This window comes from Callospermophilus lateralis, chromosome 6 (genome assembly GCF_048772815.1).
Source record: "Callospermophilus lateralis isolate mCalLat2 chromosome 6, mCalLat2.hap1, whole genome shotgun sequence".
In the NCBI taxonomy this organism is placed as follows: Eukaryota; Metazoa; Chordata; class Mammalia; order Rodentia; family Sciuridae; genus Callospermophilus; species Callospermophilus lateralis.
Window position 1 is genome coordinate 42,291,503 of NC_135310.1, and position 17,066 is coordinate 42,308,568.

Genomic DNA, 17,066 nt, shown 5'->3' on the forward strand with positions numbered 1-17,066 from the left:
TGAAAGTCATAATTTTTAGTATTTAAAAATTTTCTTCCCAATCTAATTTAAGCAAATAAAAAAATTCTCTCTTTTGTTATTTTTTAAAATTCACTAAAAATCTTCCTTTTCATTTTAACACAATCTAGAAACTAATGCAGAGGGAGTGGTAATGAGATTTGAGCTGAGACCTTTTAGGGTGGCAAAACCAGTTTCTTAGAGCAGGTTTTATTCCTTGCCTTAGAGAAAGTTAGTATGGTTCTTTTAAATTAAATGAAAAACCTAGAAAGTGTTTAGACAGTTATCAACTCTATTACCAAAGTTTCTGTTGCCTGGCTAATTTATGAGTTACTCTGACAGAACATTACAAAATTTACAAGGGTCAAGTGTTCCCCATGTAAACATATTACTTAGTTTATATCTTCTTTGCTATACTAAAATATGCAAGTTTCATTGATTATTAGAACTTAGTCTCCATCTTTTTCTTCTTATCTTTTTGTAATGCTTGATAGTATCTGATTTTTAACTCAGTGGTCTTAGCTCAAATATTCTTTTATGTTTCAATTTAGTGGATTTATATAATTATATTCCTATACAGAAATATTTCTCAGGCTTGCGATAAAGTATTTCACAGTTATTACATGCTTAAAAGAGAGCTGGTATTTAATAGTTGAATCATATTCCAGAGGAAAGTGTTTCAGAGGCCTTTGTGGGCAAGCATCGGGAATCTTACCCTTCTCTTTCACAAGCTATGCTGCTCAAATTAGCACTCAATATCAGAAAACATATTAACTAAGGAAATGTATTATTTCTTTGGATACAGTTGACAACAAAAGAAATAGTAATTCACTACTTCTCTCTTCTCCTTTCATTTCCTTGCTTGGATAACAGAATATTCTCACGCTCAGGCACTTAGCTTACAACAGATAAAACAACAGCAAACATGACAGGAGTAGTGTTTTGGGGACTCTACCTGGCCTCTTTAGATATACCTGCCCAGGTTCAGACATTTTAGTGTGCCAAATCCTCTTTTGTCTGGCCAAATCCTCTATCCTCATCTTATTTACTGACCAATGCCTGACCAAAAACAAGAATTGTATCTCACAGGTCTTAGGGGTTCATATCTTATTGTCATTTTTTCCCTAAGATTCACTTAAATTATCAAGGTGTGATGGGAAAGTGTGTAACGTGATAGAGTTTTGTAAATTATGTAATGAAAACATGCTGTGCCACGTGTTGCCAATCAATTAAAAATTATCTTTAATGCATTTTCTATTCCAGGTCAAAAGACAACCCAATAGTCACTCCTAAAGGTGGTATAATTGTCTCTCCTTTTAGGCAAAATAATCATGAAAAACACTAATGACAAATGCTATGTACAAAACTTGCATATGTTTTATTTTCACACATTCCAAAGCAAGATGATCACAACATAATTTTGAAAAATATCTTATGTAGGGAGAAAAATGGAACATTTCTGTTAATGATATGTTTCGGTAAAAGGCTACAGAGCCAAAAGAATTATTTTTTGTCACCCCTTCTCAAATAATTCAGCAGCATCTTGAAGGAGTCAGTAGTGGGAATGCCTTTTGTGTGTGAATTTTTTGATAAGCAATATTCCATTTTATATGGTATTTTCATTTATTCGCCGATGACAGTTTTTGGTTATGTGTGAGACAATGCACAAGAGCTAAAAAATATTAAGGTAGTAGTTGCAAACCTGTCTCCTCAATATCAAAATTGGGGGGGGGGGCAATGAATATAAATTTATAAATTATTGGACATAATTTCAGTGTACAGGAATGTTGGCTTGTATAGAATGCTGAAAGCACAGATTGGCTACTTTTTACCTGTCTTGGAAAGAAGTTTGTGTCTTTGTCCATTTTCTGTTACTATAAAAGATATATGAAGCTGAGTAGTTTATTAAAAAAAAAGAGGTCTATTATACTCTCAGTTCTGAATACCTAAATTATGGTACTGGCATCTACTTGATGCCCAATGAAGGCTTTCTTTCTGCGTCATGAAATGGCACAGAACATCACATGAAAAGACTTAGAAAGAGTTTGGTTTTATAGGAAAGCTATACTATCTGATAATCCATTAATTCAATAATTCATTAATTTTTGAATGATTAAGCCATCATGAGTGCAGAGCTGTAATGACTAGTTATGTTAATGGATCCATTTGATATTACCTCTTAATACTTCACAATAGGAATGACATTTCAACATGCATTTTAGTGGAGACACTAAAACTATAGCAGTCAGGAAAAGCTTCTACAGGGAAATGTAGATCGAACTGAGTCTTAATAAATCAACAGGTATGGTGGGAAGTGGCAAAAAGAGGGAAAGAATAGGAGATGAGAAAAGAAACAAGGGAATGAAAATGCTACGTTTGAAGATACACTGGAGACAGAAACTGAGGAGGGGATGGACAAATGGAGACACACTTAATAAATACTTAGGAAATAAAATCAGTAGGAATCTTTGGATAGTTGAACAGTGATAGAATGGAGAGGAATCCTGGATGATCTCTAGCCTCCTTGATAAAATAGCAGATAGAATTTTGTATCATTTACTAACTTAGGAAATGTGTTTGGCAGAGGAAAAAGTAAGTAGATCATAAGTTCAACTTTGAATTTTAAGGTTTGAATTCCCTCTCTGATACATACACACCTTTCTTTACAATGTGGATCAGTAATAGAATAAGCACAATTATTCTTTTATGTTCTATTCTTACCCATGTTTTCAAATAAAATATGTAATATCAGGAATTAATATCCTTGTTTTAATTGATAGATAAGCTGGTAAACTAAATATTCTTTAAGGTTTAATTACTTAGCATGTACCAAATGCTGTGTCAATCACTGTTGAAGGAATGATGGAATAATTAAATAGTTTTGGGCACAATTGTTAAACTATTAACATGTTTGTATTAAAAAAGTCTTCAAACATGTTCTCTATCAGTTTCCTATTGACTTCCTCCAATCTCTCTTGTTTGATCATGGTGACAACAAAATCTTTGTTGCTAAATAGTTTTGTCAACATCACCTCAAGCCCTGTTGAGGCACAGGACCAAAATATCCCTTGACTACTCATTTGAGCAAAACATAAGATCATTCTTAGAAGAATCATGAGAACAGAATGGTTAAGAGTAGAATGCTTGAATAGTAACTAAATATATTCCATAGAAATTTATTGCAGTACAACTGAAGAAACAAAATAAACCTTCCTAGGAAACTTAGCACAATGCACAGTCAATGACTATAAAAAAACGCATCAGTCACAGACCTTGGCAGCAGACCTTAGTCAAAGAAACCTCTCAAACACCATCTTATCATACTGTTAAGTATAGCTGCTTTTTAAAATAAAGGACACTATGAATAACATTTTACTTCTATCAAACCACATTTTAATCTATTCTAAAAGAAAATTCCTCCAGGAATTTAGTTCTAATTTTCAGAGGCAATTCTTACTTACCAAATAGGTCTCAGAAGAATAAAGGGCAGTTTTCAAAGCGGTACCATCTCTTCTTCCAATTTCCAGAACTATATAAATAATATTAACCCTCACATACTTTCCCATTAAATATCTAAAAATACATTTGTGAAATATGATGAATAATAATATTTCGATAGAGTGAAACTGTCACTGTATGAAAATTCGTCTGTAGTAAAAAGATTATTTTTGTTTATTCAAATTCACATGTAAATCATATAGTATTTTCTTTAAGAGTTTTGTAATATTTTTATATTTAACATTTATAATTCCTCCATTTTAATTTTGATAACTAAACATAGAGCCACATAAAAAATGTAGCTGAAAAATAGCTTCTAATAAATTGTAATAAAATTTCTAATTTGATTGAAGTATCCTATTAAAATTCTTATGATATTTTCTAAAATCTCCCAAATGAATTGATCATTCCATATATGTGGTACAAATTTAGATATTAATTTTCAAGTCAATTTAAGTGGCAAAGTGGTTGTTAGAGGCTCTTTCTGGCTAATGTGTATGTCTACATCAGAGCCAACTTCTGTTCTTTACTGAATGGCCCTGGGCAATTCAGTATAGATTCAATGGTCTTGAAAACAGTCTTGTTAATAAGCCCCTATACTTAAATATACTCCTGTAGCAAAAAGATTCCGTCAGGAATTGAGTAAACAGATCTCCTAAACTGTAACAAACCAAGGGAAGAATCAATGGTGCAATGTTTCAGGTGGATTTTTATTTGACTGTGTCTCCTCATGAACTGATTTACTTTTTAGATTCAAACTAATGCATTTTAAAATTTCTACTTACCATTCATACACATTTGTTTACTTTAATTGACAGACATTTATTGTGGGTATTTATGAGATACAATGGGGGGTTTTAATATCTTCATTGCACAAAGACACTCTGTTATACTAATTAACATATCCATCACTTCACCAACTTATCCTTTTTCTATGGTGACAATAATAAAAGTCTAAATCTCTTTGCAGTTTTGAAATATGCATTATTATTAATTCTGGTAATTATACCATGCACTAGATCAACAAAACTTATTCTTTTAGTCTAATGAAACTTTGTGTCCTTCAATCAAAACTCCCCCTTTCCAATCCCTTTTCTTTCCCAGATTTCTATTATCCATTCTTAGGACATTTACTTTTTCAGAGTCTGTATATAAATGAGATCATACAGTGTAGTCATGTGTCACTTAACTCTCAGGATATGTTTTGAGAAATGTGCTGTTAGTCAATTTCATTGTGTGTGAACCTCATGGGGTATATTTATATACACTAGATAGTATCACCTGCTATATACCTAGGTTATATGGCACCGACTTTTGCTCCTAAGTCACAAGCCTGTTCAGCATGTTACAGCACTAACATGTTACTCTAGCAAACAATCATGCAATGTTAATTATTTTTATATCTAAACAAATATAATCATGGGTAAGCCACAGGAAAAATATAGCATAAAAGGAAATACTGCACACCTACATAGAACACTTGCCATCAATGAAACTTACAGGACAGGAATTTTCTCTGTATGAGTTGGTGAATGCATGGTGGGTGCATGTGAAGGTATAGGGCATTACCCATCACTACTGTAGGCTATGCCTATTGTACATTTGGACTACACTATGCTATTTTTAAATATTTTTTTATTTCTTCAATAATAAATAAACTTGAGCTTACAGAAGTAACAAAGTACTCTATAACATTTTAAACTTTTACTATTTTGATTCTTACAGTAACATTTGGCTTAAAACAAGCATTTAAAGGCATTCAAATATTTTGTATCTTTATTCTACAGGCAATTTTACTTTTCAAAAAAAGTATAAAAATATTTTTTTATTTTTATTTTTTTGCTTGAAAACTAAGACACAAGCACACTCATCAGCCTAGGCCAACATAGGATCAAGCTCATCAGTGTCAATGACTTTCACCTCCTCATATTGTCCCACTGGCAGGTCCTCAAAGTCAGTGACATGTATGCAGTTGTATTCTCCTACAGTAACAATGCTTTCTGTGGAATACCTCCAGAGGGATCTGTCTGGGGCTTTCCCATGGTAAACTTTTTTTTTTTTTAAGACCTTGAAGATGGATACACACTAACAATAAAACATATGGTATTATAAACACATACATCAGTAGCATCGTGATTTATTATTGTTACTAAGTATTATGCACTGTACAAGTTATATGTACTACACTTTTATAGGACTGGCAGCATAGTAGATTTGTGTATCCTAGCATCAGCACAAACATGTGAAGAATGCATGTGCTATAACATCCCAAAGAAATAGGAATTTTTCAGCTTCTATATTAATCTTATAAGACCATCTTCATATATACAATACATTATTGATAAAAATGTCTGTGTGCAAAATACTATTGTATTTTTCTTTTTTAGTATAATGTCCTTCAGTTTCATCCATGTTCTCATGAATCACAGAATTTCCTTCTTTTTAAAAGATTTTATAGTGTTTCACTCTTTGTGTGTATATGTATATACATACACCATATTTTTTCCATTCTTTCATTCATTTATCTGTTGATAACACCAAGTTGCTTCCATATCCTGGCTATTGTGAGCAATGCTGAGATATGATCAGGAGAGTACAGATATCTTTTCAATATGTCAATTTTAATTCCTTTGAATGTACATCCAGAAGTGGGACCATTGTTGATCACATAATAATTTTTTTTTTTTTTTAGTTTTTAAGCAACCTTCACATTATTTTCAAAAATGGCTATTCTAGAGCTGGGGATGTGGCTCAAATGGTAGCGCACTCACCTGGCATGTGCGGGGTGCTGGGTTCGATCCTCAACACCATATAAAAATAAAATAAAGGTATTGTGTCCACCAAAAACTAAAAAATAAATATTAAAAATTCTCTCCTTCTGTCTCTCTCTCTTTCTTTCTCTCCCTCTCTCTCAAAAAAAAGGCTATTCTAATTTACATTCCCACAAATAAGGTACAAGAGTTCTGTTTTCTTCATAACCTCACCAACTTGTCATTAATTCTTCTTTTTGACAATAGTCATTCTAACAGGTATGAGGTGGTATCTAATTGTGGTAATAATTTGCATTTCTAAGAGGATTAGATATGTTACATCTGTTGGCCACTTATATCTCTATTTTTGAGAGTTGTCTGCTGAGATCCTTTGCCCACTTTAAAATCAGGCTATTTGTTTTCTTTCCATTGAGTTGTTTGAGTTCCTTGTGTTTTGTGAGTATTAGTCCCTTATCAAATGTGTGGCTTGCATACATTTTCTCCTAGTCCATAGGCTGTCTCTTTACTCACTTTTTCCTTGCTGGGAAGAAACTTTTGAGTTTGATGCAATTCCACTTGTCTATTTTTGCTTGTGATACCTCTGTTTTTGTGATCCTATCTAATAAGATATTGCCCAGACCAATGTCATAGTTTCACCCAATGTTTTCTTCAAGTATCTTTACAGTTTCAGTTCTTATATTTCAGTCCTTAATCCATTCCATTTTCAGTTAATTTTTGTATATGGTATTAAATAATGGCCCAATATTATTATTCTGCTTGTGAATATCCATTTTTTCCAAAACCATTTATTGAAGAGACTGTCCTTTCCCCATTATGTGTTCTTGGCACCTTGATTAAAAATAAATTGACTAAATACTTGAGTCTATTTGGAGGATTGCTGTCCTGTTCCATTTGTTGATATGTATGTTTTCATGCCAATGAAATGCTACAGATTATAGTAGCTTTATAATATATTTTGAAATCAGAAAGTATGACACATTTGACGTTGTATTTTGCTTAAGATTGCTTGGGTATTCAGGGTCTTTCCTGGTTCCATACAAATTTTAGGGTACTTTTTATATTTCTTTAAAAATGACACTGGAATTTTGTTAGAGATTTACTGAAGATCAAAATTAACTTCATAAAAATGCATGTATACATAATTTTAGATCTGGATGAGATTTTAGACACCAACTCACCTAATTTGCTTCATTTCTTTTCTTTCTGGAAAAAGACCTAAAAGTTTAAACAGCTATGTCAAGGTTGCATAGCAAATACATGTCTGAATGAAAAATAGAACCCAAGCTTTCATAATTCTTATCTCTTGCTAGTCCAAAGGTACTGCAGAATAAATCATTTCTGATTATAGTATATCAAATTTCATTATTTTGATCAGAATTATTTTCAGAATTTTCTTAACTTTTTAAATTTAGATAAGCTATTCTTTTGTACTTATAATTTCAACCTATGACTTTTATCATTTGTATATAATATTTTAGAATATTTTTAATTCTGATTTATTTTGCTTTTATTTTTTTTCATACATTGAATATATTTTTAAAAGCCTATAGAAGGAATAGAAATGGGAAATATTATATAGATATTTTAATACAATTCAAATAATTTGGAAAACTATGGAATATATGAAAAGCATAATAAACATATAAAACTAAAATCCCTGTAATTAAAATAACTATAAGCATGTGTGCCTATGCATATATTTTACATTGTTTCTATTTGAAATACATTTCTTGATGTAGTCAACTACTACCTCTGTAAGAATATATAAGTTATGCTTTGATTTCCTTTATAAATTAAATAATTCTTGTTATATGAATTTGATTTCACATCACACCCTTTTTAGATCTCATTCTTAAATGTCTGAATAGAATATTACTGTCATTGAGATTAAAAAGGTGACACACTATAATCAACACATTCATGCTCCGTTTTTAGCTTTTCTAATTTATGTTCCAATAGATTGATAGCTTTCTCTCTGATTCTAATTAAACTTTATTTTCATTGATGTGTCATCAACAATTAGTTGTGATTCAGAACTGTGAAAAATAGACATACCTGTATGCTAAGTGAATGCTGTCAACAAATGTAACTATGGTTATCAACAGTAGTTTTCAAACTTCAACATGCAGTATATTATGTTATATCTGGAAAGTTCAATTAACATTGCTAATGATTTCCATGGTGATGTTGCTGGAGAATCACTGTCTTAAAATTTCTCCTCCAACAGAAAAATCTACACTTGGCCTTATGATTGTTGCCTAAACATGGACCTTAAGGAATATATATGTCAGACCATGGATAGACAAACAAACATGCTCTGTGTTCATTCATGTATTCATACCTATGTTCACCTGTTTAGTCAGATTTTAACATGGTCCATTATGCTCTTAACTAAATATAATAAACTGGGAATATAAACAAGCTAACTGATATTTATGTTCTGTTGGTGATATTTCATCTTTAGGATATCCTAATTCTTCCTTACCTATGTGTCTTACACACTGATAATGAACAAATTACTAAAAAGTATATCTTACACCCACTGTATCTTGGCATGTGTTGATTTAATTCTCTTACGAAAATAATTGCTTGCTTATGTGATAATCAGAATCACCTGAAAAAGCTGCTAAATAGCAAATTTCTGGGTCTTGCCTCTGGAGTTTATGGTTCAGTAGAGTGAGGTCCATGAATCTGCCTTTCTAACACATTCCCACTTGTTGTTGGTGCTGCTCTGGGAACTGTCTTTGATCTGAACAGACAAGGGCCTCTCAGTGGACAAACTCATAGCACAAACCACCTTAATGATTTATGAAGGTTAGCACTTTTTGTTTTAGAAAATTAGAATGCTACTCTAGATCACTTCCAAGGCCCTTCAAGGCTTAAAACTCTCTCATTGTGTGTTCTAAAATTTGTAAGATTCTACTGCTCTTATACTGAATTCTATCTTATACTCATCTTTAAATACTATTTTAATGATACTTTATATAAGATTACCCAAATAAATTTTTTCAGTAAAAATCTTCATCTGTCTTATGTACCTAAAATAATGTCACATTAATGAATTTTATAAATCTCCAATCTTATAATAATTACTTCAATTTCTTGACAAAATTAAAGTATAATAAATTTGGGGAGCAACTAATTCATTCCTTAAATTCAGTAATAAGGCAGTTTCAGTGATCTATTTAACCACATTATGAATTTGGTAAATAATTTTGTGGACATTTTGTTTCCTAGTTATAATTGGGAATTTTATATTTCTTAAATTCAAAATTCAAATTCTAAACAACTCAGTGAAGAGTAGGTTCCTAGAGCACTCATAAGAGAACTCTACATATCTGTCACGTTATGGATGATCAAAAAGTTTCAGATAAATATAACACATTAAGTCATTTTATTAATAAATTAATATACTAATTTCTTTTAAAAATAAGTTAAGCTATTTATGAACATGTGAATCAGAAAATTATTAAATCAAACTATTTCACTACTGATCATGGTGAAACAACTAATTACGTTAGATAAACTTGTTCTAAAGATGATTATATATTAGCCTTTATTATCATTACTAACTTTAATGATTCCTGGACTAAAGTGTAAATAGGCTGAACCTACATATATAATATATTATGTGTTCTTATTAGTTACACATGACAGTAGAATATATTTTGACTTACATATATGGAGTATAACCTCTCATTCTACTGGTTATACATGATGTAGTATTACACTGGTTGTGTAATGCATATAGGACAGTAATGTCTGATTTATTCTACTGTCTTTTGTATTCCCATGCCCCTTCTTTTCTCCCCTTTGTCTAATCCAATAAACTTTTTATTATTCCCTATCCCTGCCCCCTTATTTTAAGTTAGTAGACCCATACAAGAGAGAACATTCTGTCTTTGGATTTTTGGGATTGGCTTATTTCACTTAGCATGATAGTCTCCAGTCCCATACATTTACAGATAAATACCATAATTTCATTCATCTTTATGGCTGAGTAATATTCCATTGTGTATATATATACCACATTTTCTTTATCCAATGAAGGGCACCTAAGTTGGTTCCATAGTTTAGCTATTGTGAATTGAGCTGCTGTAAACATTGATATGGCTGTGTCACTGTAGTACACTGATATTAATTACTTTGGTATATGTTAAGGAGTAGGATAACTGGGTCAAATGATTGTTCCATTCCAAGTTTTCTGAGGAATCTCCATATTCCTTTCCTTAGTGGTTGCACCAATTTGCAGTCCCTCCAGCAATGTATGAGTGTACCTTTTCCCTCATATCCTTACCAACATTTACTGTTGCTTACATTCTTGCTAATTGTCATTCTGACTGGAGTGAATGAAATCCCAGTGTAGTTTAAATTTGCATTTCTGTAATTGCTAGTTATATTGAACATTTTTTTCATATATTTCTTGATAAATCTTATTTCTTTTTCTGGGAAGTACGTGTTCACTTCCTTTGCCCATTTATTAATTGGGTTATTTGGGGGTTTTGGTGAAAACAAAATTTAAAGCATTCTCTCTAAAGACAGTGATGCCCTCTTTCACCAATTTTATTCAACCTTGTCCTTGAAACTCCAGCCAGAGCAATTAAACAGAGGAAATAAATTAAAGGGATACAAATAGGAAAAGAAGAGCTCAAAGGTCCCTATTTGCCAACGACATGATTCTATACTTACAAGACCCAAAATATTCTACCAGAAAACTTCTAGAACTCATAAATGAATTCAGCAGAGGAGGGGATATAAAATTAAGATCCATAAATCAATGGAGTTCCTATACATATGTGATGAATCTACTGAAAGAGAAATTAGGAAAACTATCCCAGTCACAATTGCCTCAAAAAAACCCACAAAATATTTGGAAATCAATATAACAAAAGAGGTGAAAAACTTCTACAGTGAAAACTACAGAATACTAAAGAAAGAAACTGAAGAAAACTTTAGAAAGATCTCCTATGCTCTTGGATAGGCAGAATTAACAATGTCAAATGGCCATATCACTTAAAAGTATTATAAAAATGTAATGCAATCCCTATTACAATTCCAATGAATCATTTATAGAAATAGAAAAAAGCAATCATGAAATTTATTTTAAAAAAAAGAGACCTAGAATTACCAAAGCAATCCTTAGCAAGAAAAGTGAAGTGGGAGGCATCACAATACCAACCTTAAACTATACTACAAAGCTATAGTAACAAAAATGGCAAGGCATTGGCACCAAAATACACATGTAGACCAATGGAATAGAATAGGGACTCTCTGACAAACCCATATAAATATAGTTATCTCACACTAAACAAAGCAGCCAAAAACATACATTATAGAAAAGATAGCCTCTTCAACAAATGGTGTTGGGGAAACTGGAAATCTATATGTAGCAAAATGAAATTAAACCCCCATCTCTCCCCTGCAAAAAAAAAAAAAAAACTCACTCAAAGTAGATCAAGGATTTAGGTAATAGACCAGAGACCCTGAAACTAATAGAATAAAAATTAGTTTCAAATCTCCATCATGTCAGCTTAGGAACTGACTTCCCTAACAAGACTCCCAAAGTGCAAAAAGTAAAATCAAGAATCAACAAATGGGATGAAATCCCATTAAAATGCTTTTTCATAGCCAAGGGAACAATCAAGAGTAATAATATGAAAAGAGAACCTACAGAATGGAAGAAAATATTTTCCACCTGCACCTCAGGTGGAGCATTAATTTCCAGGATATATAAATAACTCAAAAACCAAATAACACAATTAATAAACGGGCAAAGGAATTCAACATGCATTTTGTATTCTAATACAAGTTTCTTTTTCTAGTATAAGGGATTGAACACAGCACATATGTTAGGAAAGTACTCTATCACTGAGCTTTATATTGACACTTTTAAAAAATTTATTTTGTATTATTTTATTTATTTGTTTGTTTGTTTATATTTTCATACTGGGGACTGAATTGAGAGGCACTCAACCACTGAGACATATCCCCAGCCTTTTTTTATGTTTTATTTGGAGACAGGGTCTCACTTTTGCTGAGGTTGGCTTTGAACTCACAATCCTCCTGACTCAGCCTCCCAAGTGTGCATCAACCATGCCCAGCTTTAATTTTATTTTGAGGCAGGATCTGGCTAAGTTGCCCAGGCTTGTATTTAACTTGTGATCCTTTTGTTTCAGTCTCTGGAGTAGCTGGGATTATATGTGTATGCCACCATGCCTGGCTCTAATGCAATTTATAAATTTGTGTTTTCCTACATTTATTTTTTTTCTTTGCTCAATTTCTCAATTTATTTATTTTATCTTGTTCTAATTATTTTAGTTATTTATATAATGAACAAAAAATACTTGAGTCCCTATTATTAAATCATGTAATGGACATTGTACTGATTACTTCAATTCAATGATGGATACATATGACCTTTGTCCTCAAATATCTCACAACCTAGAAGAGAAGACATTCACTTACGTTAGTATTTATAGTAGAATGGCATGAACATAATGGTAAGGAAGTTTATAAAATAATATTATTTTATAAATGGGAAAAACAAACCAAATACATCAAATAATTTTTCTGAGGAAAAATAATTAAATTAAGTGCTAGGTAGAATTTAAACAAATAAAAAATAAGGAAAATAAATCTCTAATGGAAAAAAAAAATCCAAAGAATGTTTAAATAAATTGAGAGCTAGTTCATGTTTGTGGATGTGAAGTTCAGTATTGTTAAGACATCAGTTCTCCCCATTCTGCATCAATGTGATGATCTTCACCTAAATCCCAGAAATGACTGGGTATGGTAGAGCCTGCCTGTAATCCCAGCAACTTGAGAGGCTGAGGCAGGAAGATTGCAAGTTCACTGCCAACTTTCATTGTATAGTGAGACCCTCTCTCAAAATTTAAAAAAAAAAAAAAGTTTTAAAAGTGGTTTGTATATGTAGCTCAGAAGAACATCCCTGAGTTCAGTCTCTAGTACCTGCCCCTGCCAAAACAACAACAACAACAACAACAAAACAATCCTGAAATAATTTTGTGGCCATTAACAAACCAATTCTAAAATTTATGTGGGAATACAAAAATGACCCCAAATATTAAATATAATACTAAAGAAAAAGAACAATACCCAACTTTACTTCTTATTATAAAGGTTTACTTCTTATTATACAATACCCAACTTCTTATTATAAAGCTTTCATATTCCTGCCATTGTTTTCCTGGACTCAGTTAAACCCCTTGTGTTCATACGCAGTTTGTGCTCATCTGACTTATGACATCCTTCCACAAGTCTCCAGAACTGTTTCTCCCCTCCGCAGCTCTCCATTTTATGCTATTCTTCCACTTTTATTCTAGCAATATAGGTTTCTTTGCGCTCCCAGTTCCGCCTCATCTGTTCAGGAATCTTCTGGGTACTCAAAGCAGTAAACTGAAGCAATCTTAGAGTATGTCCCCTTTGTTTCTGGTCACTCAAGCTTTTCTCTTCTTTGTTGTCTGAGGTCCAGCCTCTTTTGAAACATTGTTTCACATACTTCTTTCTGGTTTCTTTAGATTCCATTGCCAGAAGTAATTAGGTACCTGCTTTTGTGTTTTAGCTAGAAGTGGAAGTCCCCAGGACACTTTTGAGAATAAAGAAAGGCAGTATTAATATTCATCCCCAAACAATAGAATGTGTTATGCTCATCCTTCTCTGAAGTCAGGTGAACAGGGATTTTAAAAGAAGGAGAGAGTGATCAATATGATTCAGTATATCCATTGTTTTGGCAAGTAGTGGAGAAATTTGAGACCAGAGAGTCCTGATAAATAGAATGGTTAGATTAAATGTAGATTATAGTGAAGTAATGATTAAATAAGAGCCAAGACATGAAAATAGCAAAGGAAGATGAGTTGAGTATCGATGGAAATGTATTAGATAACATTTGTAAAGGAACAAAGAATCAATGGAAGGTGTTTTTGTTCTTTGTGCAAACCTTCATTGTTATAAAAAGGAAAGAAAATTAAAACTGACTGTGAACAGAAAATGAGTGACAATGACCTATAGACCAGTCACCAGTTTCTGTAAATAAAGCCATTGCTATTCATTTACAGTATTGTCTATGGCTGCTTCTTCCCTATACAGCACAGATGAATTAATGTGACAGAGTTCATATAGTCCCCAACCTGAGAACATGGATGATCTGACCTTTTACAGAAAAGGCTTTCCAATCCCTGCATCAACTACTTAACATGCACTAAGCATCTATTTCCAGTAGTCCAGAACTCCCAATTCAGCAGGAATCCTTTAAAATGTTATTATACTGACACAGATGACACATTGATAATTTTATGGAAAATGAAAAAAAGTAGTCTTGGATATTTCATCTATGCATAATGAAAGTTTAAAAGTAATTTCTCAAATTAAATTATGTGTGTTCTTTCTTAATATCACAAAATAAAATTAACATTGCACATACAATTTTGTGGGCAAATTATTTTTAAAAGTGCAATAGATTTTATTATTTAAAATAAATTTTTTCTTAATAACTTGGCCATGTATGTTGAATTATAGGTATCTATGATTTCAATAAGGAAGGGTAGCTTGGATTTATATCATTTAATTTTCAATGTGAAATATATAGTTTTCTATCATATTTCATAATGTGATTTTGATAAGCAGTGTCTGACTCAAACTTTAATATTTATTCAACTTTTTCTAGGCAAAGATGTCAAGCCTAAACCTCCACGTATGTTATATGCATGTCAAATAAATAAAACAAATCTTAAATACAGGTTTTTGTTCATATTCTGATTCCACATTGAATATTTTGCTTAAAGTAAAGCCTTAACTGTTTTGTCTAGAAAATGTTCTTATTACTTTAAGTGTAATTCTGAGAATATGCCATGCTGAAATTTTCTTTTATTTTCTGTGTACTGGAGGTATAATCCAATAATGTTGCTAACCTTGTTTTACAAATCTTAGCTCACATTTCCATTTCTCCTCAAAATACTTCTTATTTTGGTTGATAGTGAGAGAGCTTTACTTGTCTTTTATATTAATTTGCCATAATCCTAAGAAAAATAAAATATGACAGATTAAAACACAATGAATAATTTCCTATACATGCATGAGTATACGAAATTAACAATTTATATAATCATTATAACTAATGTTTGTCTATATTTTTAGAGCCACAGGAAAAGAAAGAAGAGAAAACAGGTATGTAAATAGTTGTGTATAAATCTATGCATACATTGTACAATTTATAATGAATAGTACAACTCTTTGCAAATTTTATTGTGAACAACTTAAAAATACATATTTATCTAAGCTATTCATTCACAGAAGAAAACAAAAAACACCTTTTTTTAATGTACATGAAATCTGAGTTTTGTATGGTTCAGAAGAAGCGATTGACTGATAGACTCCTATAAAACTGCATTTTTTTTTTGATACTTATAGGACACATTCTATCAGAAAAAAAAATAGCCCCTCTCATTCTTTTTTTTTTCTGGACTTTTGAGTAAAATGAACATTTCTGGGGCTGCAGTAGGCAACAGAAAATTTTTGAAGGAAAAAAAAACCCACAGAAACTAATTTTGAAAACATTTAAAATTTTAGCTCATGTTTCCTAATTGTATTTATGTCATAGGGTGTCTGCAATAAAATACCACATACTGGGTAGCTTTAAAAATAGACACTAATTCTCTTTCAATTCTGTGGGGTAGAAGCCCAAAATCAAGGTAGGCCATGTTTCTCTTAAAACCTGAAGAGATGAATCCTTGCTCAACTTTTCTGGATACTGGTGCCAGCAATCTTTGGTGTTGCTTGGCATGCAGATGCATCCTTTCAATCACTGCCTCCTTCACCACATGCCATCTTTTCCCTCTGTTCCTCTCTCTGTATCTCTTCCCCTCTTCTCATATGTATACTAGTCATCATGCACTAAGGACCCCCCTACTCCTCCATAATGACATCTTAACTATTTACATCTGCAATGACCCTATTTATAAATAAGATAACCTATGGATTTTATGACTTAAGCATCTTTGGGGAGGACACAATTCATTCTATAAAAGGTTCACCCTTTGCCTCATGTCTTTCATATGTACAAAATACATTCCTCCCATCCCAACATCCTTAATGTATTAATCTTTATAGTATCAACTCTTATGTCTAGAATGTCATCCAAAATGCTAACAAACGAATGCTTCCAAATTTAATTATCTAAGTTATTTCAATTAGTTATGGGTGAATCTTGGAATATGATTCTTCCTGTACAAAAATTCCTTTCTACCTGTGCACCTGTAAAGCCATAAAACAAATTATCTTCTCCAAAATAAAATAGTGAGATAATCATAGGATAGACATTCCCATTCCAAAGGGGAAACTGGAAGAAAATAAAGGGTTGTCAGTTTCAAGCAAATGTCTGGTTCTGAGAATATCTTCTTGTGCTCAATGCTGGGATAGTGGACCAGACCTCTCAGCTCCGTGAGATCATTGCTCCACACTATCTGCTGAAGGCCTTTGAATCCATATTTTTAACTTTGGAGTCATTATTCCTTCATTTCATTCTATTTCTGTCACTTTTTGTCCAGGTTGGTATAGTATTTGTACTAAATCTCCTATTTAATCCATGAGTTTCCAAGATATTGGATAAGGGGGTCCTCCACAGTCTTGGACCAAATCATCTGTATTCCCATTTTCTGCTGAGGTGGTTAATTGGATCTCTGAATCACAAACCAAATTCTTTAGCAAACATTTTTCGGGCCACACAATCAGCCATATTAGTCTTATCAAGGGAATGTAGGCTGTTTTATAAAGTGCCTCAAAACT

At 32.1% G+C, this 17,066-nt stretch overlaps 1 protein-coding gene across 8 annotated transcripts in view; it reads left to right on the forward strand.

Moving 5' to 3' along the window:
• The window catches only part of Trdn (triadin), a 362,446-nt gene that overhangs the window by 294,639 nt on the left and 50,741 nt on the right, over positions 1 to 17,066 (forward strand). For all 8 annotated transcript variants that reach the window (XM_076858293.2, XM_076858296.2, XM_076858294.2 and 5 more), the window contains 2 exons: positions 14,950 to 14,976; positions 15,420 to 15,449. In XM_076858293.2, the coding sequence (XP_076714408.2) occupies positions 14,950 to 14,976; positions 15,420 to 15,449 (57 nt within the window). The remainder of the gene's footprint in view (positions 1 to 14,949; positions 14,977 to 15,419; positions 15,450 to 17,066) is intronic.